This window comes from Mercenaria mercenaria, chromosome 18 (genome assembly GCF_021730395.1).
Source record: "Mercenaria mercenaria strain notata chromosome 18, MADL_Memer_1, whole genome shotgun sequence".
NCBI lineage: Eukaryota > Metazoa > Mollusca > Bivalvia > Venerida > Veneridae > Mercenaria > Mercenaria mercenaria.
The window spans coordinates 39,871,031-39,897,506 of NC_069378.1; the positions used below are offsets into that span (position 1 = coordinate 39,871,031).

Genomic DNA, 26,476 nt, shown 5'->3' on the forward strand with positions numbered 1-26,476 from the left:
ATATGTATATGTATAATATGCAATAGCAATTTATGTTATATGAACACATATAAGTAACAGATTTTAACATTTACACCTTTACGGTGACAGATATTTTGACTTTACATGTGAAACAGATTTCTTTCTTACTAATCATGTCTTTATTTATATGATTTTATCCAAATTCTGTCCTTTATGAGCAAAGTCTGGATGTATGGATGCTGTAATCAGGAGTTGGATGCTACAAAGGCCCCTTGCTGTATTCAACATAAAAGTGTTGGAAAATCTTGACTCCTGGCCTACTAAAATTATGTTTCACACTTAAGCTTTACACAAATAAAGGAAAGAAAGCAATATCATAATTTAGATAAATGAGCAGAGAAAAGTTATTTATTTCATTGATTCATATTTCTTGACATGTGTATCAGTAAATATTGGGAATGGGAACTGTTACATGATTGTGTACAATTTGAAAGCTTCATGTGTTGGTTTGGTATGTTACATGATTGTGTACAATTTGAAAGCTTCATGTATTGGTTTGGTATGTACATGATTGTGTACAATTCGAAAGCTTCATGTATTCATTGGTATGTTACATGATTGTGTACAATTTGAAAGCTTCATGTATTGGTTTGGTTTGTTACATGATTGTGTACAATTTGAAAGCTTCATATATTGGTTTTGAAAGCTTCATGTATTGGTTTGGTATGTTACATGATTGTGTACAATTTGAAAGCTTCATGTATTGGTTTGGTATGTTACATGATTAAATTGTAAGCTTCATGTATTGGTTTGGTATGTTACATGATTGTGTACAATTTGAAAGCTTTATGTATTGGTTTGGTATGTTACATGATTAAATTGTAAGCTTCATGTATTGGTTTGGTATGTTACATGATTGTGTACAATTTGAAAGCTTCATGTATTGGTTTGGTATGTTACATGATTGTGTACAATTTGAAAGCTTCATGTATTCGTTGGTATGTTACATGATTGTGTACAATTTGAAAGCTTCATGTATTCGTTTGGTTATGTTACATGATTGTGTATAATTTGAAAGCTTCATGTATTCCTTGGTATGTTACATGATTGTGTACAATTTGAAAGCTTCATGTATTGGTTTTGAAAGCTTCATGTATTCGTTTGGTATGTTACATGATTGTGCACAATTTGAAAGCTTCATGTATTCGTTTGGTTATGTTACATGATTGTGTACAATTTGAAAGCTTCATGTATTGGTTTGGTATGTTACATGATTGTGTACAATTTGAAAGCTTCATGTATTCGTTTGGTATGTTACATGATTGTGTACAATTTGAAAGCTTCATGTATTCGTTTGGTATGTTACATGATTGTGTACAATTTGAAAGCTTCATGTATTGGTTTGGTTTGTTACATGATTGTGTACAATTTGAAAGCTTCATATATTGGTTTTGAAAGCTTCATGTATTGGTTTGGTATGTTACATGATTGTGTACAATTTGAAAGCTTCATGTATTGGTTTGGTATGTTACATGATTAAATTGTAAGCTTCATGTATTGGTTTGGTATGTTACTTGATTGTGTACAATTTGAAAGCTTCATGTATTCGTTTGGTATGTTACATGATTGTGTACAATTTGAAAGCTTCATGTATTCGTTGGTATGTTACATGATTGTGTACAATTTGAAAGCTTCATGTATTCGTTTGGTTATGTTACATGATTGTGTATAATTTGAAAGCTTCATGTATTCCTTGGTATGTTACATGATTGTGTACAATTTGAAAGCTTCATGTATTGGTTTTGAAAGCTTCATGTATTCGTTTGGTATGTTACATGATTGTGCACAATTTGAAAGCTTCATGTATTCGTTTGGTTATGTTACATGATTGTGTACAATTTGAAAGCTTCATGTATTGGTTTGGTATGTTACATGATTGTGTAGAATTTGAAAGCTTCATGTATTCGTTTGGTATGTTACATGATTGTGTACAATTTGAAAGCTTCATGTATTCATTTGGTATGTTAATGATTGTGTACAATTTGAAAGCTTCATGTATTCATTGGTATGTTACATGATTGTATATAATTTGAAAGCTTCATGTATTCGTTGGTATGTTACATGATTGTGTACAATTTGAAAGCTTCATGTATTGGTTTGGTATGTTACAAAAGCTGTAAAAATGGTATGGGACTATAAATGCTTAATATACATGTATATATATATTTCCTAGGTTCAGATGATCAAATTTACATACTTCTTCAGAATATGGCAAACTGTATTTTTGCAAGTTATTGCAACGTAATTTTGCTTTTATCAGATTATAAAGTTTATTTTTCACTGGTCAGGCAAACGTCAAAGGCAGACAAAAACATAAATTCCCAAGTCAGCCATTATATGACTTAGGACTTTTAAAAATACCTTTCAACAGCTTGCTATTGCTGAAAAGCACTTTTGTATTATCATTATACTTCTCTTTATTGAAAAAATACAAATAAATATTCCAAAAATTTCTAGGTCTCATTAATCAGCCCAGTCATTCAGTAAGACAAATTAGTTTCATTTAGAATTGAGCAGACAATATCTTTACTGACTGTAGGGTCATTATTGTACATCAAAGTAAAAAATAAATGTTGTTTGTACCTATCACTTAATCTGATATGGACCAATAAATTTTTTATTTAATGGTAGAAAAATGGTTAGGGCCAAGGACCTATACACAAACGAGTGATGAAGCATGTATGATTTGACAGTTAAATTGATTTGTGGAATATATTGTAAAAATTATTTTTAAGAGATGCTCAGGTGTTCTAAGTTTGTTGTTCAGGTGTGTGGTACAAACAATTCAGAAGTATTTTAGTTTGACATTAATTTTTGTTAATGTGTAGGAAAAGGAAGTTTCATTAATCAAGATGTGCATATTTTACTTAGGAATGAAGAATTTCCATGTTACTATATTAGAAATACTGATGAATATACTCTCTCACTTCATGCGTTTCTGTGATTTTGTACTTTGACATTTTTTTAAAAAAAGAAGTTGTGAACTTTTATGAATTGGTAAATGAATGTATGAACTTTGTTCAGAGTGATGACCTTTTCTTGATTTATGTCTTACAATTGAATTTGTTGTCTCATTCCAGATAGTAGACTGCCCTCAAGAGTTTGAAAATATATGCAACAGGACAAGGGCATTGGAAATTCTGGAAATAATACAAATGGAGTAGTCATTAATTTTTAGTAGGTTCAGTTGCTATGAAACTTTTCCAAACATATACCTTTGTAACAAATTTGCATTTATGGGGAACCAGTCTGCAATGATTTATTCAAGCCAGGAACCAGTAAGTGTGTGGAACAAACCATGGCAACCAGTAAACACTTTCCAGTTCAGAATTTCTCACCCCGCAGTGACAGTGATGACTATAGCTATAATGAAACGCCCTACAACTCAGTGACCTCATTTAAAAGTTACCATAGCAACCAGAATAGGAATTCAGTCACTTCTCTGCCACCATACATAAATGTGTATGAAGTTGGTAATGGTTCATCAGCTACACCATATAATGACAGTAAAGATGCATTTAGTGGAAATTCTGCGGAAACAAACAGTAATTGTCAAAAACCTTACATAGATAATACTGTAGTGTCTGCATACAAAGGGTCAAAGCCACCAATCCCTGTCAACAAACCAAGAGTTCTTAAAACTTCAAAATCCAGACAGAAAGTGTCAAGTGTCAATAAACCGAAACCAAAAGATACAGAAAATCAGGAACCCAGAAAATTTGGAATAGAACATTTACAGTCAATTAGTCAACAATTGCAGAATGAAAATAAAGAGCTTAGAAGACATAGAAATTCAAAAGGTCAAGAGGAGATATCCCATGCACTTGCAGGAAATTTCTCTAGTGAAATACCAGGAATAAAAGATGACAGTGAAAAGGAACTTTTTCCTTCCTCAAGAGAAGAGACAGGTATAATATCACCTAATTCACAAAATGCAATTGAAAATGGTCGCCATAGCTCAATGTCTAGAAGAAAATTGCCAAAAGTACCCGTTTGTGTTGCTCAACATAAAATTTTGCCTAATGTGAATACAGATGCTACAGTTGTTGTTAAAAGTATAACTGAAGTGCCGAAAGTAAATGCTGGTGCTAGTAGTCTGGGAAATTATGAGGACAAGTGTAAAAGGGATTGCTTGCTGCAGTCAGATAGTGAATTAGTGCCAAAGTCTGTGAAGGTTGAAAGTGGTAGTACTGATATTGAAAATCATAAAAACAGCAGTAGCCCTAGAAACAAGGGCTTGAGGAGAATTAGAAAAGGCAGAAACAAAGATAAAAACAGATCCCTGTCTTTAGGTGATCAGACTAAGGACATTGCTGAGAGAGCAATACAAATAATGTCAGATACAAAGGAAAGTGTGAATAAAGTTGATGTGACTGGTTTTGAAAGGAGTAAGAATAAATCAAGTGCCAATGATGAATTTATAAACTCAGATACTTCTAGTCAACAAAATTGTAGCAATTTTCCTAGTGACAATGTAACAGGGGTATGTTCAGAATTGAAAAATATTGATTATAGTGTAGCAGATTCTAATGTGAGGTTGACAGAAAGTAGTGCAGATCGAGTTGGAAGTTTAGCAGAAGCGTGTCATATGCATTCAAATCATGAATGTGTTCAGAAATCTGGAAATGATCTGTCACTGCATACCAAAGTGTTGAGTAATTCTGATAACTTAAAGTCAGACAATCAACACATACAAGGGGTAAGTGAAAGGCATCTAGAAAATGTAGTTGTTGAAGATAGTGATACTAATCAAGATGATTATAGTATTGTCGATGCACTGAATGATATAGTTGACAATGCAACAGCAGAATGGACTGATAAACTACCTGAGAACTCATTCTTTGCATTTGACCATGCAGTGATACAGCAATTAACTGACAGTGTTATGGATAAGAAAGATGTTGAGACTTTTGATGAGGTAGACATTCCTTTTGAACAAATTAATACAGAAAGTGATGGAAAACATAGTGGAGAAGTTAAGGCTGAAAAGTTGAAGAGTTCTGATATGGCTAATGTAAATTTAAGAAGAACTACCTCAGATGAAGATAAATTAAATATTGAAGGAAAATCGTTTCATGGGAAACATCATAAAGAAATTGATAGAATTCAAAACTCAGCAACTAGTTCAAATAGTAACATAAATAATCATAACGAAAGTGTCAAAAACAGCTTGTCAAAGAAAGAACATGAATTAGATATTAAAAGTAAAGAGAATGCTGTATGTAGAGTAATACCGCAGAAAGCAAAAGTTGAAAGGTCACCATCATATCGCAAAAAAGTCATGGCAAGGGCAAAAAGTAGGTACAAGAAAAGTTCCATGTTGAAAGAATGTTCATGTACTAGAAATGAAAATGGAGATATTATTATGTGCCAATTCTGTGAGAACTATGAAAACCGCAAGAGGAGAAGCAGATCTAGTCTTGGTTTAGAAAGTGTAGGACTAAGCAAAGATATGTTAGAGTTTAGTGAAGGTGAGAATAGTGATATATCTTCATACAGTGAATTTTCAAGTCCAAGGCGTACATTTACACCAGGGTTACCCCCGTTACCTTCTAGTAAAAGCCCACGTCCCTTGAGAAAGTTACAGATTTCTTCTAGAGTAGATGTACTCATGAGCTCAGACTTGTTTAAAAAGCATTTACAAAAGCATGAAAGTTTGCTCTACAAACACACTGTTTTAAGACGAACTGGTATGCGAAAATCAGTATCAAATCTGGACTTATCTGAAGGATATGTTTTCATAGATTCAGACAGTCAATGTGATACTGAAAGTGTGACAAGTGAAACTTACGTTGAAAATGATACCAGTGCCAAAGAGGATATTCTGAATACGTCACATGACTTTACATTGACCAATAAAGAAACGAGAAGGCATTCTTTAACTGGTGATTCAGACTCTTCTGTAGACAATTTACATAAAAACAAGAAAAAGCATTTTAGAACTCTTCCTACTTCTGTTGGACGTTCAAGGATGCCAATACCTTCATTTACGCAACCAAATTTTAGAGGGTCTAAATCAAGATCTAACATTCCCACATTTAAGGAATTTAAAGTAATGAAAGAATTGAGCAAATCAACAGAAGCGCTTGACACTGCAGTAACTGAGGATGAAAGTAAAACATCTGAAAGAAAGAATGAAAATATATCCAACAAGTCTTGTATTGATAATGATGATGGTTTTAAAGATAATTTTGATAGAAGTAAGAAACAAAATGAAGCCAAATTTGAAAAGAGAAATGAAGTAATAAGTATGGACAAAACTGAAGGATTGGTGCCAATGCATTTGGAAGTAATTAAAGAGAGTCACAGTAAGGAAAATTTATTAAGTCTTACAGCTGTTGAAGGAGAGGTCAATGATCTCAGTTATAATCACACAGACAAAACACATGAAGAAATAAATCTGAATGAAAAACACTTAGTCAAACCAAATGAAAACATTGAGAGTAAATCTGGTCAAGAAATGGATGGCAAAAATGAAAATTATAATGAAGCAGTAGTGTTAGATATTGACAACATTATGGAAAGACGTAAAGATAAAGTAGATGGTCATGAAATCTTGACAAGACAGCAAAGCACACCAGATATGAAACCACAAAAACAACATGTGAGACCAAAATTAAAATCTCGGACATTATCTAGACTTGATATGGAAGCTGACTGCTTATCTGATACTGCAAGTGGAACAGTTGATGGTACAGCATCATTGAGGGAAAGAAGAAAGCCAGGTGCTAAAAGACCAAGATCTTTAATATCAAAAAAATCAAGTCTTGCTTCATTAATTCAAGAATCAGAAATGAGGCAAAACTCTGATGATGGAGACAGTAATAGTAACAGCGAAAAATTGATTAAAGCAAGACCAAAGTTGAAAGTTGGACATAATGTCAACAGATCTAAATCAGATTCTAAGTACGAGATGGAAAAAGGCAAGGTGGTTGATGAGCACACAGACAGTAGACAATATAGGAATTTACAACTTGAGAAGGGAAAGAATACAGTTAGTTTTGATTTGGAGGATACAAGTCAGTGCTCTCCCTTTGATATTGGAGAATCAGAAACATCTACCTCAATGTTGGAGAGTTTGTCCGATAGTATAAGATCTGAGGTAAGATTTGCATATAGAGTTTGTTTTACTGTATATCCACCAGTTTGTCTATTTTTGGTCTGTTTTGAATTAAGTTTTAGTATCTTGTGGACATTGGTTGTGTTTGTAGTCAGCAAAAACTATTCAATTTCTAATTTATTGTTGGAGCTTGTTTTCCTATAACTAAAATCTTTATCAAAGCATCATCATTTTTACAGCAGAAAGTTATGTACTGTCTCTGAAATTAAAAACAACTAGAGCTGCCACAGGAGTGATGAACTATACCCCCACAATACGGCCTTGTCACAGAATTAAGCCAATTTCAAAGTCAAAACCTCAGAATCAATAGGGGTCATCTGCTGGTCATGATCAACCTCCCTATTAAGTCTCATGATCCTAGGCCCAAGCGTCCGAAAACGGTTTAACTGGTCTGGGTCACTGTGACCTTGACCTTTGACCTACTGACCTCAAAATCAAAAGGTGTCATCTGCTGGACATGACCAACCTTACTATAATTTTACATGATCCTAGACCCAATTGTTCTCAAGTTATCATCGGGAAATGGTTTAACTGTTCCAGATGACTGTGCCCTTGACCTTTGACCTACTGACCTCGAACTCAATTGGGGTAATCTGCTGGTCATGACCAACCTTCCTATCAACTTTCGTGATCCTAGGCCCAAAGGTTCTCAAGTTATCATGCGGAAACCATTTAAGTGTTCCAGGTCATTGTGACCTTGACCCTTGACTTACTGACCTCAATGTCAAAATTAACCTGTATTTTATGATGCTACACCTGTGTACCAAAATGTATGATCCTAGGTCCAAGGGTTCTCAAGTTACCTTCTGGAAACTGTTTAACTGTTCCGGGTCATTGTGACCTTGACCTTTAACATATTGACCTCAAAGTTGAACTTGACCTGTATTTTATGATGTTACACCTGTGTACCAAATATCATTTAAATCTGTCAAGCCTTTCATGAGTTATTTTATGGAAAACATAAAAATCAACGGCCAACAAGCTCACTCCTAGTATATACCCCCACCCCCCACCCCCCACCCCACAAACTTCATTTTGTGAGGTATAAAAATACTAAATCTAATCTTTGGAGTCTGAAAATTTTGAACTGCATGAATTTCCAATTTACTGTATTTGGTAGATCTATTAAATCTATAAAACAAATGTTTGTAATTGTATCTTCAAGGAAATTGCATCAAACTTTTTAGCTCATACAGGTCACAATTTTTGGCCAAGTCTTAATGAAACTTGGTCAGATTTTTACCCTTAGTAAAATCTCAGAAGAGTTTGTTACTGCAACATCTTGAGTGAAAAACTAGGTCACAAGGTCAATTAAAACTAGAGCAAATGTGCTGTGAAACTCGGATGATGGTCTATGGTCATCATGGACTTCTTGTTTGTTTGTTCATCTGTTTGTCTGTCTGAATTCCCCTCTGTCAGTCTGTGAAATCAACCAAAATCAGCTGCTTTTACACTTGGAAGGGTACAGCAGATATAGTGCCACCAACGAACTATACTTCAAAGCAAAAGCATTATAAAAGGCAGTTGAAAAGAAACATAATCATAAAAAAAGTAGGAAACAAAATGCAACTATGATTGTTAACTTTCACCATGTTCACTCTGTTAAATATTGTGATCTAATATTTATACAGTCAAACTTGTCATATGTGACTTTCCACGGGACCATTCATAAAAGGTCACGTATGACAGGGAGTCTTTTAATTCAGGTTCACTAAATAGCAAGGTCAGTTGTTTAATATAACTACGTTTATGCCATTTCTTTTTGGATTCTATTATCGTTTATGATGATGTATGTTTAAGACATAAGGTACTATGTTGTCAAATAATTTATTCTAAATTTGAAATATTATTTTTAAAAAATAAATACAATAAGAATATCTTGTGTTTTTATTAATTGATTATGTGCAAGTAATGTATAAAAAAAACATGATTAAAACTCTGAATACATTGTACAGTCTAGTAACATCCATATCATCAGTTCAAAAAGACTGTCATATCTAGTCCCACAGTATTTACTTTCATTCATTTCATTGTCTACAGAAGAAGTCAAATATGTTTGTTTGTTTTTTGGCATTGCAATATTACGTAATTTTTATGATAATTAATTGACGGCACATAATGGGTGACTTCCGCTGCAATTAACTATTGTGGTGTCATAAAAGATTTGGAAGCCGCGGTCCTTCTGTTTTGATTCATACTTTCAGTTATATAAGGCCATCGTATATACAAATTGTTGTTTATGGGAAATCTGCCTAAATAACGTGTGACCTTTATGACCGTACACATTTAAAAATATTCAGGCATTTAATGGTTGTTATTTTTAGAATGAAAAAAGTCCCGCGTACAAGCCATCTGCAAGTAGTTTTCCTGGTAATTTTCCATGACGTAGCGTCGTGCATTGATAGGAAAATCCCGGATTATTTTGGTTGTAAATTACTCCATCATTTTTTATAGTAACCACATGATGTTTACGTAAATATTGATGACCAGATCCCATACTTTGCATTAGTAAACATCTGGAATTTGTTTCTTTAGGAATAGAATAAAAGTAAAGAGATAGGTTATGAGACATGATGATATACGTTTTTGTTCAAATGGCTGATAACCGATAGACACGGGTCAGTTAAATATAGTTATGATATGTTTAGCAAACTCTTTGAAGAATGAACAATTATCGCTAAATGACAGGGTTACGAAGAGGAGTGAAAAACATTTTTTGCAAATTTCTAGGCTGTGAAAAATGCCAAGGGTTGTTGAAATCAGCCATATAATCGTCATGGGACGCAAAAATTATGGTCATTAGTCGCGTCAGACAGGGAGCCGTTTAATTCAGTGAGTCGCTATGACAAGTTTGACTGTATTGGAAACTTCTGACTTTTATGTAATAACTATGCAGAAGTTGACATTCTCAACATTTTTGAACTTTGAACACTTCTTGCCTTGAAAGATTTTAATCACACAAATGCTATTTCTCAAGTTTTCTCTTTGAATGTCAGACAGTATTACCTCTGGTGTTATTATCTTATCTTTCTAGATTAATGCAGAAGATAATTTACAGCTTCTGAATGACCAGGATGACACTGGAAAGCTTTTGCGTGATCCTGATGATGCAGACAATAGCTCAGTATTAGAACCTTTAAAGGAAGAACTAGGGGTATATTGAGATTTAAAGAAGTATAAGCAGTGTAATTTCTTAAAATTGAATTTGATTTGCAGTTAAATAGGTATATAGATTGCCTATATGTAATAGAATATATTGTTTTGAATCATATCACGGTTTTTTATTTGACGACTTTATAAGTAAATGAAGGGGTCCCTATGAAGTTTGTTGAAGTGGGATCCTGCAGAGTAATGTGGGTCAGTCAGTCTCTTTCTGGTGACAGAACATTTAAGTTGCATATAGAAAACTAAAAACATCTTCTTTCTTTAAAGAAAAAGCCCAAGGTCTAAAGCTGTTAAGACATTTTACATGAAGTATGTGACTAGTAGTCCACCTCCAAGTTTAATTACTAAAGTCCAGCTGTTGGAACAATATTTGGTGCTGCCATTTGGATCTGGTTTTATTAGCTCACCTTAGCCAAAGGCTCAGGGTGAGCTATTGTGATCGCTCAACGTCCGTCGTGTGTCGTCCATCCACACTTTCCTTTAAACATCTCCTAAACCACCAAGCAAATTTTGATGAAACTTCACAGGGATGATCCTTGGATGGTCTTCTTTTAAAATTATTCAAAGAATTGAATTCCATACAGAACTCTGGTTGCCATGGCAACCAAACGGAAAAACTTCAAAAATCTTCTTGTCCAAAACCACTAGGCCTAGGGCTTTGATATTTGGGATGTAGCATCATCTAGTGGGCCTCTACCAAGGTTGTTCAAATTGTCCCCCTAGGGTCAAATTTGGCCCCAACCCGGGGGTCACATGGTTTATATAGACTTATATAGGGAAAAACATTGAAAATCTTCTTGTCCAAAACCATAAGGCCTAGGGCTTTGATACTTAGTATAGTATGTAGCATCATCTAGTGGGCCTCTACCAAGACTGTTCAAATTATCCCCCTAGGGTGAAATATGGCCCCACCCTGAGGGTCACATTGTTTCTATAGACTTATATAGGGAAAAACTTTGAAAATCTTCTTGTCAAAAGCAAAAGGGCCTAGGGCTTTGATATTTGGTACGTAGCATCATATAATGGACCTCTACCAAGATTATTCAAATGATCCACTTAGGGTGAAATATGGCCCCGCCCAGTGGGGGTCACATGGTTTATTTAGACTTGTATAGGAAAAAACTTTAAAAATCTTCTTGTCTGAAACCACAAGACCTAGGCTTTTGATATTTGGTATGAAGCATTGCCTTGTGGTTCTCTACCAAGATTGTTCAAATTATTACCCTTGGGTGAAAAGAGGCCCTGTCACAGGGATCCCTAGTTTTACATAGACATATATAGGAAATTTTTTTTAAAAATCTTCTTGTCTGAAATTGCAATGCATAGGCTTTTGATATTTGGTATGTTGCATTGCCTAGTGATCCTCTACCAAGATTATTCAAATTGTGCCCTCGAGTTGAAAAGAGGCCCCACCCAGGGGCTCCCAAGTTTTACATAGACTTACATAGGAAAACTTTTGAAAATCTTCTTGTCCAAAACCATAAGGCCTAGGGCTTTGATATTTAGGTATGTAGCATCATCAGGTGGGCTTCTACCAAGATTGTTCAAATTATCCCCCTATGGTGAAATATGGACCTGCCCTGAGGGTCACATTGTTTCTATAGACTTATATAGGGAAAAACTTTGAAAATCTTCTTGTCAAAAGCAAAAGGGCCTAGGGTTTTGATATTTGGTATGTAGCATCATATAATGGGCCTCTACCAAGATTATTCAAATGATCCCCTAGGGTGAAAATGGCCCCACCCAAGGGGGGTCACATGGTTTGTATAGACTTATATAGGGAAAAACTTTAAAAATCTTCTTATCTGAAACCACAAGACCTAGGCTTTTGATATTTGGTATGTAGCATTGCCTTGTGGTTCTCTACCAAGATTGTTCAAATTATTACCCTGGGGTGAAATGAGGCCCTGCCACGTGGGTCCCTAGTTTTACAGAGACATATATAGGAAAAAACTTGTCTGAAATTGCAAGGCATAAGCTTTTGATATTTGGTATGTTGCATTGCCTAGTGGTCCTCTACCAAGATTATTCAAATTATGCCCCCGAGTTGAAAAGAGGCCCCACCCAGGGGCTCCCAAGTTTTACATAGACTTACATAGGAAAAACTTTAAAAATCTTCTTGCCTGAAACTGCAAGGCTTATGCTTTTGATAGTTGGTATGTTGCATTGCCTAGTGGTCTATTACCAAAATTGTTCAAATTATGCCTCTGGGGTAAAAATAGGCCCTGCCCTGGGGGTCCCAAGTTTTACATAGAGTTATATAGGAAAATTTTTAAAAATCTTCTTGTCTGAAAGTTCAAGGCCTATGCCTTTGATATTTTGTATGTATCATTGCCTAGTTGATCTCTATCAAGATTGTTCGAATTTTGCTCCTGGGATAAAAAGAGGCCCCGCCCCAGGGGTCTCTTGATATATGAGTTATATAGGAAAAATACTTCAAAAATTATCAGATCATATTTTCTAGACTAATTATATTTACTGGATGACCCCAAGTGATAAGGGGTCACCCGACTGTGACATTGACCTACTTTGAAATTCTTGTTTTTAGCTCACCTGAGCCAAGGCTCATGGTGAGCTTTTGTGACCGCTCAATGTCCGTCGTCCGTCGTGTGTCGTGTGTCCGTCAAAATTTTCTAAAAAAATCTTCTTCTTGAAAACCACTAAGCAGAATTACACCAAACTTCAAAGGAATGATCCTTGGGTGGCCCCCTTTCAAAATTGTTCAAAAAATTGAATTCCATGCAGAACTCTGGTTGCCATGGCAACCAAAAGGAAAAACTTTAAAAATCTTCTTGTCCAAAACCACAGGACCTAGGACTTTGATATCTGGTATGTAGCATCATCTAGTGGTCCTCTACCAAAATTGTTCAAATTACCCCCCTAGGGTCAAATATGGCCCCGCCCTGGGGGTCACATGGTTTATATAGACTTATATAGGGAAAATTTTGAAAATCTTCTTGTACAAAACCACACGGCCTAGGGCTTTGACATTTTGTATGTAGCATCATCTAGTAGTCCTCTACAAATATTGTTCAAATTATCCCCCTAGGGTCAAATATGGCCCCGCCCCGGGGGTCACATGGTTCATATAGACTTATATAGGGAAAACTTTGAAAATCTTCTTGTACAAAACCACATGGCCTAGGGTTTTGATATTTGGTATCATGTAGCATCATCTAGTGGTCCTCTACCAAGATTATTCAAATTATCCCCCTAGGGTCAAATATGGCCCGGCCCCGGGGGTCCCAAGTTTTACATAGACTTATGTAGGAAAAAAAGTTTAAAAATCTTCTTGTCTGAAACCACAACACTTAGACCTTTGATATTTGGTTTGTAGCATTGTCTTATGGTCCTCAACCAAAATTGTTCAAATTGTACCCCTTGGGTGAAAAGAAGCCCTGCCCTAGGGGTCCCAAGTTTTATATAGCTTTATATAGGAAAAAGCTTTAAAAATCTTCTTGTCTGAAACCATACGACCAAGGCTTTTGATATTTGGTATGATGCATTGTCTAGTAGTCCTCTACCAAGTACTGTTCAAATTATGCCCCTGGGGTTAAAAGAGGCCCTGCCCAGTGGTCACTTAGTTATTATATGAGTTATTTAGGAAAAATACTTAAAAAAACATCTGATCTTTTTTCCAAGACTGTTTAATTATAATTACCTGATGACCCCAAGTAATATGATGTCACTTGACTGTGACCTTGACCTACTGACCTACTTTCATGTTTTTTTAAGATACAGCCTTGAAATTTTGATGACATACATAGCTCATATTACTCAGGTGAATGATCCAGGGTCATCATGACCCTCTTGTTTAAGATAGTGCCTTGAAATTTGGATGACATGGACAGTTTTGCACACCAATCTTAAATCTGACTTTCAGTGACCATGAATATGACCTACTGACCTACTTTTGTGTTTTTTAACCTTTAGCAAAGAAATTTGTTCAAGCAAGCAACTTAACTCAGGTGAGCGATATCATGGCCCTCTTGTCTCAGCAAAGCACAAGACAGACTGTTGTGAGCACTCAGCATTCATTGTACATCAGAGTCCGCCTATCTTCCATCCATTTTTGTTTTGTTAGCACTTTTTTCTCAATATGTATTGATGGAGAATTTGAAAATCTTCATATTTGAAACTGCTGATCAGTTTCAGTTTTATTGTCAAGCCCGCTTGCAGAAAGTGAAGACGTAGTTGTCCAAATATGTCAGATCTTGTCCGAGCCATAACTTTGACATGCATAAAGGAAGCTTGTTTATATTTGGCATGAATGTTAACCTCCATGAGAGTGTCATACTCAAACCCTAGGTTCTTATATCAAAGGTCAAGGTCACAATTATGGATCAAGGGTCATTTTAGAGCTTGTCTGGTCTGTGATATTGATAAGTATTGAGCAGTCTTCTTGATACATTTTGTATTTGGCTTGAATGTTCACCTTCATGAGATGGAGTGTCACGTGCAAACCCTAGGTCCTTATCTCAAAGGTCAAGGTCACAGGGGTCAAAGGTTATTTTATAGCTTGTCTTTTTTTTTTTTACTCTGCATAAATATTTACTTCAGTGAGATGGAGTGTTGCGTGCAACTCCCAGACACCTACCTCAAAGGTCAAGGTCACTCTTAAGGGTCAAAAGTCATTTTAGAGCTTGTCTGTGCCATAACCTTGACATGCATTGAACTGTCTTATTTTCATTTGGCATAAGTGTTTGCTTCAGTGAGATGAGTGTCATACGCAAACCCAAGGCCCCTTTCTCAAGGGTCAAGATCTTCCATTATAACCACTCCTATCCTTCCTTCTCTCTTTCCACTCCTCTATTACAACACTAAATCCACTCCTTCCTTCCTCTTTTTCCTCACTCCTCATTACAAGTATAGCCCTATCCTTCCTTCCCTCTTTCCCACTCCTCTATTACATCCAAAATCCCATTCCTTCCTTCACCTTTTCCTTAATCCCCATTACAAACCTATTTACACCCCTATCATGCCCTCTTCTTCACTCCTTTATTACAACCCTACATTGCTTCCTTCCCCTTTTCCCACTCCTTCCTTCTCTTCCTCCTTACTCTTGTATTACAACCCTGAACCCATTCCTTCCTTCCCCTTTTTCTTCACTTCCTATTACAACCCATTTCTTCTTTCCCCTTTTCCTTACACCCCATTACAACCCTATTTCCATCCCCTTCCTTCCCCTCTTCTTCACTTCTTTATTACAACTCTAAACGTATTCCTTCCTTCTCCTTTTTTAGCTCACCTGTCACATAGTAACAAGGTGAGCTTTTGTGATCACCCTTCGTCCGTCGTCAGTCCGTGCGTCTCGTGCGTCCTTCAACAATTTCTTGTCTGCACGATAGTGGTTCCATTTATGATTTTATTTTAACCAAACTTGCACACAACTTGTATCACCATAAGATCTCGGTTCCTTTCTTGAACTGGCCAGATCCCATTATGGGTTCCAGAGTTATGGCCCCTGAAAGGGCCAAAATCAGCTATTTTGGCCTTGTCTGCACAATAGCAGCTTTATTTATAATTTGATTTTTACCAAACTTGCACACAACTTGTATCACCATAAAATCTTGGTTCCTTTCTTGAACTGGCCACATTCCTTTATGGGTTCTAGAGTTATGGCCCCTGAAAGGACCAGAATGAGCTATTTTGACCTTGTCTACACAATAGCAGCTTCATTTATGATTTTATTTTAACCAATCTTGCACACAACTTGTATCACTATAAGATCTTGGTTCCTTTCTTGAACTGGCTAGATTCCATTATGGGTTCCAGAGTTATGGCCCCTGAAAGGGCCAGAATTAGCTATTTTGACCTTGTCTGCACAATAGCAGCTTCATTTATGGTTTGAATTTTATCAAATTTGCACAAAACTTGTGTTGCCGTAAGATCTTAGTTCCTTTGTTGAACCGGCCAGATTCCTTAATGGGTTCCAGAGTTATGGCCCCTGAAAGGCCCAAAATTAGCTATTTTGACCTTGTCTGCACAATAGCAGCTTCATTTATGATTTGATTTTAATCAAACTTGCACAAAACTTGTATCACCACAAGATCTTGGTTCCTTTCTTGAACTGGCCAGATTCCATCATGGGTTCCAGAGTTATGGCCCCTTTAATGTCCAAAATTGGCTATTTTGGCTTTCGCAGCCATATAGAGACTTCATTTATGGTTTGATTTGATAAAACTTCCAAAATATCTTCAACAACAATAAATTTTGGATTCTATGACAAATCAGGTCCAATCGTAGGTTCCAGAGTTATTTTATATCTTATTACCTCCCCTTATTGTAATCAAAATTGATTTATATCTGTAAGTACTTATAGGACTTATTTGAAATTTAATTATTGTCATTAGTTGGACTGAGCCAATCAGGGTAGATAACTATGGACTGATTTTATGTCAAATTACCTCCCTTTGTTTCAAATAAAAATGGGTATATCTCCGTAACTAATGAAGATACTGATCTGAAATTTCATTTATGTCAACAGATTTATTTGGCAGATCCTTTTTTTGTTCACTTTCAATAATTTTCTTTTTAATTACTTCCCTTTTACGTTACTACAAATAGCTTATTTAGTAACTTTTTTTATTATTGGCCGTAGAGAAAAATTGAGACCACTTTTCTGTGGTACAACATTGGTGGTACCTCTAATATTTAGGTGTATTTTGACATATCTGTACCTTGTAAGAATTTTTTATGCCCCCGAAGGGAGGCATATTAGTTTTCAACTGTCCGTCCGTTAGTTTGTTCGTTCGTAAGTCACAACATTAACTTTTTGCATGAAGGCACTTTACTCGCGAACCACCTTCAAACTTCACATGCTGATAGTACTTATTGAGTACACCACCCCTACTGACTTTGGGGTCACCAGGTCAAAGGTCAAGGTCACAAGGGTCAACGTTAACTTTTTGCATGAAGGCACTTTACTCGCGAACCACTGCACCCAGGACCTTCAAACTTCACGTGCTGATAGTACTTATTGAGTACACCACCCCTACTGACTTTGGGGTCACCAGGTCAAAGGTCAAGGTCACAGGGGCCAACGCTAACTTTTTGTATGAAGGCACTTTACTCGTGAACCACTGCACCCAGGACCTTCAAACTTCACTTGCTGATAGTACTTATTGAGTACACCACCCCTACTGACTTTGGGGTCACCAGGTCAAGGTCACAGGGGCCAATGTTAACTTTTTGCATGAAGGCACTTTACTTGCGAACCACTGCACCCAGGACCTTCAAACTTCACATGCTGATAGTACTTTTTGAGTACACCACTCCTACTAACTTTGGGGTCACCAGATCAAAGGTCAAGGTCACAGGGGCCAATGTTAATTTTTTGCATGAAGGCACTTTTCTTGCGAACCACTGCACCCAGGACCTTCAAACTTCACATGCTGATAGTACTTTCTGAGTACACCACTCCTACTAACTTTGGGGTCACCAGATCAAAGGTCAAGGTCACAGGGGCCAACGTTAATTTTTTGCATGAAGGCACTTTTCTTGCGAACCACTTCACCCAAGACTTTCAAACTTTACATGCTGTTAGTACTTTATGAGTACACCAACCCTACTGACTTTGGGGTCACCAGGTCAAAGGTCAAGGTCGCAGGGGCCAACGTTAACTTTTTGCATGAAGGCACTTTACATGCAAACCACTTCATTCAGGACCTTCAAACTTTACATGCTGATAGTACTTATTGAGTACACCACACCTACTGACTTTGGGGTCACCAGGTCAAAGGTCAAGGTGCTGCGGGGGCATTTGTCACCATTAGTGACATCTCTTGTTTTCTTTTTGGTTAAATTTCTTTCCTTTGTTGTTCCTGTCTTTTGGACTTAGATATTTTTCTGAGGACCTTCTTGTCCTCAAGTGCAATGACAACAGGTGAGCGATATAGGGCCATCATGGCCCTCTTGTCTTACTCCCTGTTACAACCCTTTCCCCACCCCTTTGTTCCGCTCTTTCTCACTCCTCTAGCACAACCCTGAACCCATTTCTTCCTTCCCCTTTTCCTTACTTTCCATTACAACCCTATTTCCACCCCCTTCCTTCCCCTCTTCTTCACTCCTTTATTATCCCTAAACCTATTCCTTCCTTACTCCCCATTACAACTCTTTTCCCACCCCTTCCTTTCCCTCTCCCTAACTCCTCTGTTACAACCCTAAACCCATTCCTTCCTTTCCCTTTCCCTTACTCCCCACTGCAACCTTACTTAACTCCTTCCTTCCCCTCTTCCTCAATCTTCTATATTACAACCCTGAACCCATTCCTTTCTTACCCTTTTCTTTACTCCCCATTACAACCCTATGCCTTCATTCCCCTCTTCCTCACTCCTATATATATTACAACCCTGAACCCGTTCCTTCCTCCCCTTTTCTTCACTCCCTTTTACCACCCTAAACCCACTTCTTCTTTCCCCTCTTTTCCACTCCTTCATTATAACCCTATCCCCACTCCTTCCTTTCACTTATCCTCACTCCCCATTACAACCCTATCCCCACTCCTTCTGTCCACTTTTCCTCACTCCCCATTACAACCCTATCCCCACTCCTTCTGTCCACTTTTCCTCACTCCCCATTACAACCCTATCCCCACTCCTTCCTTCCACTTTTCCTCACTCCCCATTACAACCCTATCCACACTACATCCTTCCATTTTCCCTCACTCCCCATTACAACCCTATCCCCACTCCTTCCTTCCACTTTTCCTCACTCCCCATTACAACCCTATCCCCACTCCTTCCTTCCACTTTTCCTCACTCCCCATTACAACCCTATCCCCACTCCTTCCTTCCACTTTTCCTCACTCCCCATTACAACCATCCCATTCCCCACTCCTCATCCTTCCTCTCTTCCTCACCTCCCCATTACAACCCTATCCCCACTCCTTCCTTCCACTTTTCCCTCACTCCCATTACAACCCTATCCCCACTCCTTCCTTCCACTTTTCCTCACTCCCCATTACAACCCTATCCCCACTCCTTCCTTCCACTTTTCCTCACTCCCAATTACAACCCTATCCCCACTCCTTCCTTCCACTTTTCCTCACTCCCCATTACAACCCTATCCCCACTCCTTCCTTCCTCTCTTCCTCACTGCTCTATTATAACCCTATTCCCTGCTCATTCTTTCCCCACTTCCCCTTTCCTCTATCATGACCCTATATAATGTTCATCCAACTCAGTGATCAAGGAGTCAAAGACAGTATTAATGATAATAGTAGTATAATTTGTTGTGTACTCATATTACCAGTTACAGGTTCTATGTTCTGTGAGTGGCCTGTCAGGTTAGTTACCTATGGTCTCGCTGTAATTACAGGAGTGTTTAAACAAAGACTGACTGAGTTTCAACATACGTAAATGTTGATTAGAAACGGCATGATGTTATTTGAGGTATTGATGTCAGAGCAATGATGATAACAAAACTGGCAGTATGTTAATAGAATGCCTTTTTATCAAAAATATGTGTTAAGAACCTTAAAGAACGTGACTTTAGGATTATATCAGAAATTATTTTACCTGTAGTCACGAAACTATCGAAACTGTAGGAATGTTTTTCAGAATGTGAAGTTGTGTAGCTAAAACAACCTTATAACATATGACTATCATAAGTTACCCAGTAATACACAAGTTTTATCTTTCTGATGAATCGTTGTTTATTAAAATATGTCTTTTAAACATGGGTTACTTTTTCAGTCTCAGGTATTGCGATCAACATCTGATGCGTGTGAAATTACCCCGGAAGCTGCCAGAAAAAGACGGGAGAGGAAAGAAAGGCCATACAAGAGTGATCCATTCTCGGGTACAGAGATTATACCAGCATCAAAGAGATGTGTACTGCGTGAGGAGAAAGCAAGTATGTTGCCAAAATTTAAATCTTACAAGCGTCTTTTATCAAATGTGGCACAATTATTTTGGGAGGGGCAACTAGAGTTGTCCTTGTCTGTCCGTCTGTACATCTGTCAACAGACAGCTCTTGTTATGAATACTTATGGTCTAAACATTTTTATAAAAAATGTTTTCCTTATAAATGAGGCTTACATGAAGCTTAAATTCAATGAGTTACTGTAAAATCATTTAATTTCATGGTCATGAAATTTCGTGGTTGTGGTCAAAACGGCAATTTCATGGGGATATGAATTCGTGGATTCCAACGTTTGAACACAAAATGAATGGGAATTTTACATGTTCATTGGGATTAAGTTTCGTGGATTGACTCAACCATGAAATCCACGAAAATTAGCCCCACACAAATATTAATGATTTCACAATATAATAGTGATTGGTTCAGTCCTTGAAATAAATATATATACTTGCCAAAACTTTTACAAAGCACTACAAAGCTAAAGTTTTTAAGCAAAAGGATAATGATACAGTCAAACCTGGGAAGAGCGACCACCTGCCAACAACAGAGTAGGTGGGCCAGTGGTCTAGTGGTAACATGCTTGACTGTCAATCCAGAGGTCCGAGGTTTGAATCCTTGTCCAGGCACTGGAAATTTCTAAGATGCTCTTGAGTGTCTCCCATCTAACTAAGAGACCTATACTGGATTTTCCCAGGAAAGACGGCATCGCATGTATCGGTGCTATACACCGGGCACGTTGAAGAACCAGACTGTATATTCGCAAAGAGCTAGGCTAAGTTAGCCGGACAAGCCTGTATCTACAAAGGATTTCTCTCTATCTGTTCTGAGGACTTTCTCTCGCTCTGTCCCTCTGGTCAGATCGCTCTGTGTCTGTTCTAGTAGAGGATGTATTTCGCACCCCTCCCCACATCCCCACCCTCTTAGCAAAATTGTTCTTTTCTTTGTAATGTTTATAAGCATGGCATATAATGTACATTCAGTTTGCATTTGATAAAAGTCAGAAACCAGTTCAGTGCCCATATTTCCACTTACATTGTTTTCTTCTCTTACTGTAGAGTTGAGGCAGCATATGGATTTTGCCAATTCTTCAAAAGAGGAGATTTTAACATTTCTTGATGGAGTCAGTCATGGAGATTTAGCAAACTGTGATAGTTTTCCTAGCCTTGAAGAACTCAATGAAAATGATGAACAGGTTTGAATTTTCTTCCTTTTTAAAAAAAAAAAAAAGATATTACAAAGTCTTCAAGGGTGAGCTATTGACCTCCTTTTATTCTCATTTTTCTGTTGTCTGGTCCCCCATCCATCAATAATTTTAACTGTGAACATACTAGAGACCTCTTTTCTTCATGAAACTTGTAAAGAATGGAAGTTGCAGCCAAACTTATTTAAGCTTGCTTATTTATGGTATTATCTAGTCATGGCCCTTGCATTTGTCATTATTGCCATGTTTCATGTTGTTAACAAATAAACAGTCACATTTTTTATGAGCAATCTTCATGATACAGAGACTGTATATAGCCACCAGGTCTCAAACAAGTATTATATCAGGCAAGATTACTACAATAGCACCAGATCTCAGGCAAGTATGTAACACCAGATCTCAGACAAGTATGGTAACAGCCTTACAGGCAAGATTACTACAATAGCACCAGATCTCAGACAAGTATGGTAACAGGTAAGATTACTACAATAAGACCAGATCCCAGACAAGTATGGTAACTGGCAAAATTGCTACAATAAGACCAGATCTCAGACAAGTATGGTAACTGGCAAGATTGCTACAGTAAGACAAGATCTCAGACAAGTATGGTAACAGGCAAGATTACTACAATAGCACCAAATCTCAGACAAGTATGATAACAGGAGATTTCAGACAAGTGTGATAACAGGCAAGATTAGTACAGTAGCACCAGATCTCAGACAAGTATGATAACTGGCAAAATTGCTACAATAACACCAGATCTCAGACAAGTGTGATAACAGGCAAGATTACTATAATAACACCAGATCTCAGACAAGTGTGATTACAGGCAGGATTACTATAATAACACCAGATCTCAGACAGGTGTGTTAACAGGCAAGATTGCTACAATAACACCAGATCTCAGACAAGTGTGATAACAGGCAAGATTGCTACAATAACACCAGATCTCAGACAAGTGTGATAACAGGCAAGATTACTACAATGACACCAGATCTCAGACAAGTATGGTAACAGGCAAGATTACTACAACCAGGACTCAGACAAGTATGGTAACAGGCAAGATTACTACAATAACACCAGATCTCAGACAAGTACGATAACAGGCAAGATTACTACAATAACACCAGATCTCAGACAAGTGTGGTAACATGCAAGATTACTACAATAACACCAGATCTCAGAAAAGTATGGTAACAGGCAAGATTACTACAATGACACAAGATCTCAGACAAGTATGATAACTGGTAAAATTGCTACAATAACACCAGATCTCAGACAAGTGACAACAAGCAAGATTACTGCAATAACACCAGATCTCAGACAAATATGATAACTGGCAAGATTTCTACAATAACACCAGATCTCAGACAAGTATGGTAACAGGCAAGATTGCTACAGTAACACCAGATCTCAGGTAAGTATGGTAACAGGCAAGATTGCTACAATAACACCAGATCTCAGACAAGATATGGTAACAGGCAAGATTGCTACAGTAACACCAGATCTCAGACAAGGATAATAACAGGCAAGATTACTACAAGAACAGCAGAGTTATAGCTCTTTACTAAGTCAAAATTGTTATACACATCAGAGGTCCCATCTGTTGAGCAGTTATCACCAAACTTACACCAAAGAAATATGACCAGAAAATTTTAGATTTTGATGATGGACAAGAATGGTTAAGCAGCAGGTTCTGTAATGTCAGAGATTGTACAAGTAATGCACAGATATTGCCCTTGACTTAGTTGAACCAATAAACCACTGAACAACACATGAAGGCAGCGTAACAACTGGATGTAGTTTTCCATCCGATTCTAAATGGTTTACTATTAGAAAATTGCAAATAAGTTACAGGTACACATTAATAGATAACAATATAAGATAGGCTGAAAATAGTAATAAAATTGTCATATAGATATAGATATGACATTGGTAGCTATTTTCGTCCATTTCAGTTAAGCTAATATAGGTCTTTTGTGAGGTAACATAATATGCTTGGTTTTAAACTGAAGCAAAAAAGATGCTACTTGCGTCAGTATGTTATACTGGTAATTGCTGGTAATATATTTATTTAAATTGCTGGAACTTTTCATGATAGAAAGTATTTTTATGCTTATTACTTTGCTCATGTCGGTTGCATCGGTCAGCCTGTATGTTTGTCTAGGGCATTTTGCTTTGCACATGTCAATAGGTTTGTTAGTATGTATGTCTTTCTGTCTGTCTGTCTGTCTGTCTGTGAGTAGAGCGAATGGTTTCTGCTCAATAATTAAAGAACCCATTGAACCAGAACCTTCAAACTTGGAAGCATGATTGGGCTTATGAAGTGGTTGATTCTTATTGTTTTTGGGGTCAATAGATCAAATGTCAAGGTCACAGATGCCTGAACCTTGATTGCATGTGGTTATTAAAACCCCCTTTTGTTTTGTGGGGTCGGTAGGTCAAAGACTAAAAATGGTTTATGCACAAGAACTGAAAAACATTCTGACCTACAGGTGTCAGGCTGAATAGGATGATTGTCTGTGGTTAGCAGATAACCCCTATTGTTTTTTATGATCATTTGGTCAAAGGACAAAGGTCATAGTGACTTTGGGAGGTCATCATAGGGAACATGTTTTACAAACACATATTGCTAATTTTGATCAAATTATGCACGTTTTATACTTAAATTTTTTGACAAAATTCGTTTTCAGGACATAACTTTTGTACTATATAAGGTATTGACTTGAAACTCAAAATATATCTCTACCATCATCATCTTGGTGTATCTTACTTTTAAAATAGAGGTCTCTTATTGAGACATCAATTCATTTTACTGTCAAATTGCCGAATTTTGGAGCGCGCTGTCTTATGGACAGCTCTTGTTTCAATCCATGTTTTGACCTATGTACTTTACTTTCTGTTTTGATTTGTGTAGGTATGTTATTTGTTTTCACGTATTTATGTAACCTGTTTTAAAATTATTCCAAACAAGGTCTTCCTGCACATATGAAATTGAGAAGTGGCCATATTTTAGGGAATAATGACGGGTGTGAGGGATGTACACCTCCCTGTATAAGGATTAATTTAGATAACATTCATATTGGCTTTACAATCAGTCTTGCTTTACAATCAAGCTGTAATAAACAAAGCTGTCATCATCTCACTGCATCTGAATCAAAACAGAATACAGTTCTTAGGCCAAGTGAAAGATCTCAAAATTCAAGGGTTAAATGAAAAATTGTTATGACTTGTTCTTTGAATGCAATGAATTATGACAGTTTCCATTCACCTTACATAATAATGTTTACACTTTAGTGCTAATTTAAGATGTTCTTTCTACCTTAATGTTTAACAGTTACGGATTCTGTCGGAGGGTGTTGCTGAAACATCAAGAAAAATACGCAAACACCACAGCAATGTCAGCTCACTTAGTACTGACAGCGGTGTGATTGGTCAAGATGGATCACATGACTCCCAGCAGAGCAGTCCGTCCAACACACTTTCACATTCCCAGTCTGAGCGCACTATATCGTCATGGCAACACATGGGGAAGAAAAGGTCAATGAGTGCAAGCTGTACAGATGTTTCAAAACACGAGGTAATTTTTCACTGACTAAAATATACAAGCTAGTAATGATAGTATCAAGAATTGTTGTCTGCAACCAGTCACCCTGTAAGGTGATGGTGAAAGGAATGTTTGCCCAAGTTCTTCCAAACTTGCTAAATATCTTTTGTTTTGAATTTCAAATTAGGTTTTTCTTGCAGTAGCAGAGTGTAGATATGTTTCAAGTTATGGTCCTTTGTTCTTTTTATTATATGCCCGAAGGGACGTATTATGTTATGACGCTGGTGTCCGTCTGTCTGTTAGCAATTCCGTGTCCGCTCTGTAACTCTTGAACCCCTTGAAGGATTTCAAAGAAACGTTACACAAATGTTCACCACACCGAGACGATGTGCAGAGCGCATGTTTTGGATGTCTCGCTTCAAGGTCAAGGTCACACTTAGGAGTCAAAGGTCACATCAGTTTGTTTTGTGTCCGCTCTGTAATATTTGAACCCCTTGAAGGATTTCAAAGAAACTTGACACAAATGTTCACCACACCAAGACGACATGCAGAGCACATGTTCCGGATGACTTGCTTCGAGGTCAAGGTCACACTTAGGGGTCAAAAGTCATATCAGTTTGTTTCGTGTCTGCTCTGTAACTCTTGAACTGCTGGAAGGATTTCAAAGAAACTTGGCAGAAATGTTCACCACATTGTAACGATGTGCAGAACGCATGTTCCGGATGACTCATTTCAAGGTCAAGGTCACACTTAAGGGTCAAAGGTCATATATGACTTTGCTTTGTGCATATTGCTCTGCATTGCAGTGCTCTTGTTTTTATTAGCTCACCAGAGCCAAAGGCTCAGGGTGAGCTATTAGGGTCACTCACCATCCGGCGTCCGTAAACTTTTACTTCAAACGACATCTCTTCATAAACCGCTAGGCAAATTTCATCCAAACTTCACAGGAATGTTCCTTGGGTGAAGCTCTACAAAAATTGTTCAAAGAATTGAATTCCATGCTGAACTCTGGTTCCATGGCAATCGAAAGGAAAAACGTTAAAAATTTTCTTCTCAAAAACCAGAAGACCTAGAGCTTAGATATTTGATGTGAAGCATTGCCTAGTGGACCTGTACCAAGTTTTTTCAAATCATGACCCCCGCCCCAGGGGTCACTTGATTTTACATAGAAAAATCTTAAAAAATCTTCTTCTCGAAAACCAGAAGCCCTAGACCTTAGATATTTGACATGTAGCATTGCCTAGTGGACCTCTACTAAAGTTGTTCAAATCATGACCCCCAGAGTCAAAATTGACCCCGCCCCAGGGGTCACTTGATTTTACATATGAAAATCTTCAAAAAAATTCTAAAAATAAACCAGAAGGCCTAGAGCTTAGATATTTCACATGTAGTATTGCCTAGTGGACCTCTACAAAATTTGTTCAAATCATGACCCCTGGGGACAAAATTGACCCCGCCCCAGGGGTCACCTGATTTTACATAGGAAAAATCTTAAAAAATCTTCTTCTCAAAAAGCAGAAGCCCTAGAGCTTAGATATTTGACATGTAGCATTGCCTA

General features: G+C 37.2%; 1 protein-coding gene across 4 annotated transcripts in view; it reads left to right on the forward strand.

The window, feature by feature from the left end:
* The window catches only part of LOC123537831 (uncharacterized), a 100,320-nt gene that overhangs the window by 44,999 nt on the left and 28,845 nt on the right, over positions 1-26,476 (forward strand). For all 4 annotated transcript variants that reach the window (XM_053529396.1, XM_053529397.1, XM_045321681.2 and 1 more), the window contains 5 exons: positions 3,102-7,123; positions 10,176-10,295; positions 20,002-20,161; positions 21,226-21,362; positions 24,709-24,951. In XM_053529396.1, the coding sequence (XP_053385371.1) occupies positions 3,320-7,123; positions 10,176-10,295; positions 20,002-20,161; positions 21,226-21,362; positions 24,709-24,951 (4,464 nt within the window). In that variant the 5' untranslated portion in view covers positions 3,102-3,319. The remainder of the gene's footprint in view (positions 1-3,101; positions 7,124-10,175; positions 10,296-20,001; positions 20,162-21,225; positions 21,363-24,708; positions 24,952-26,476) is intronic.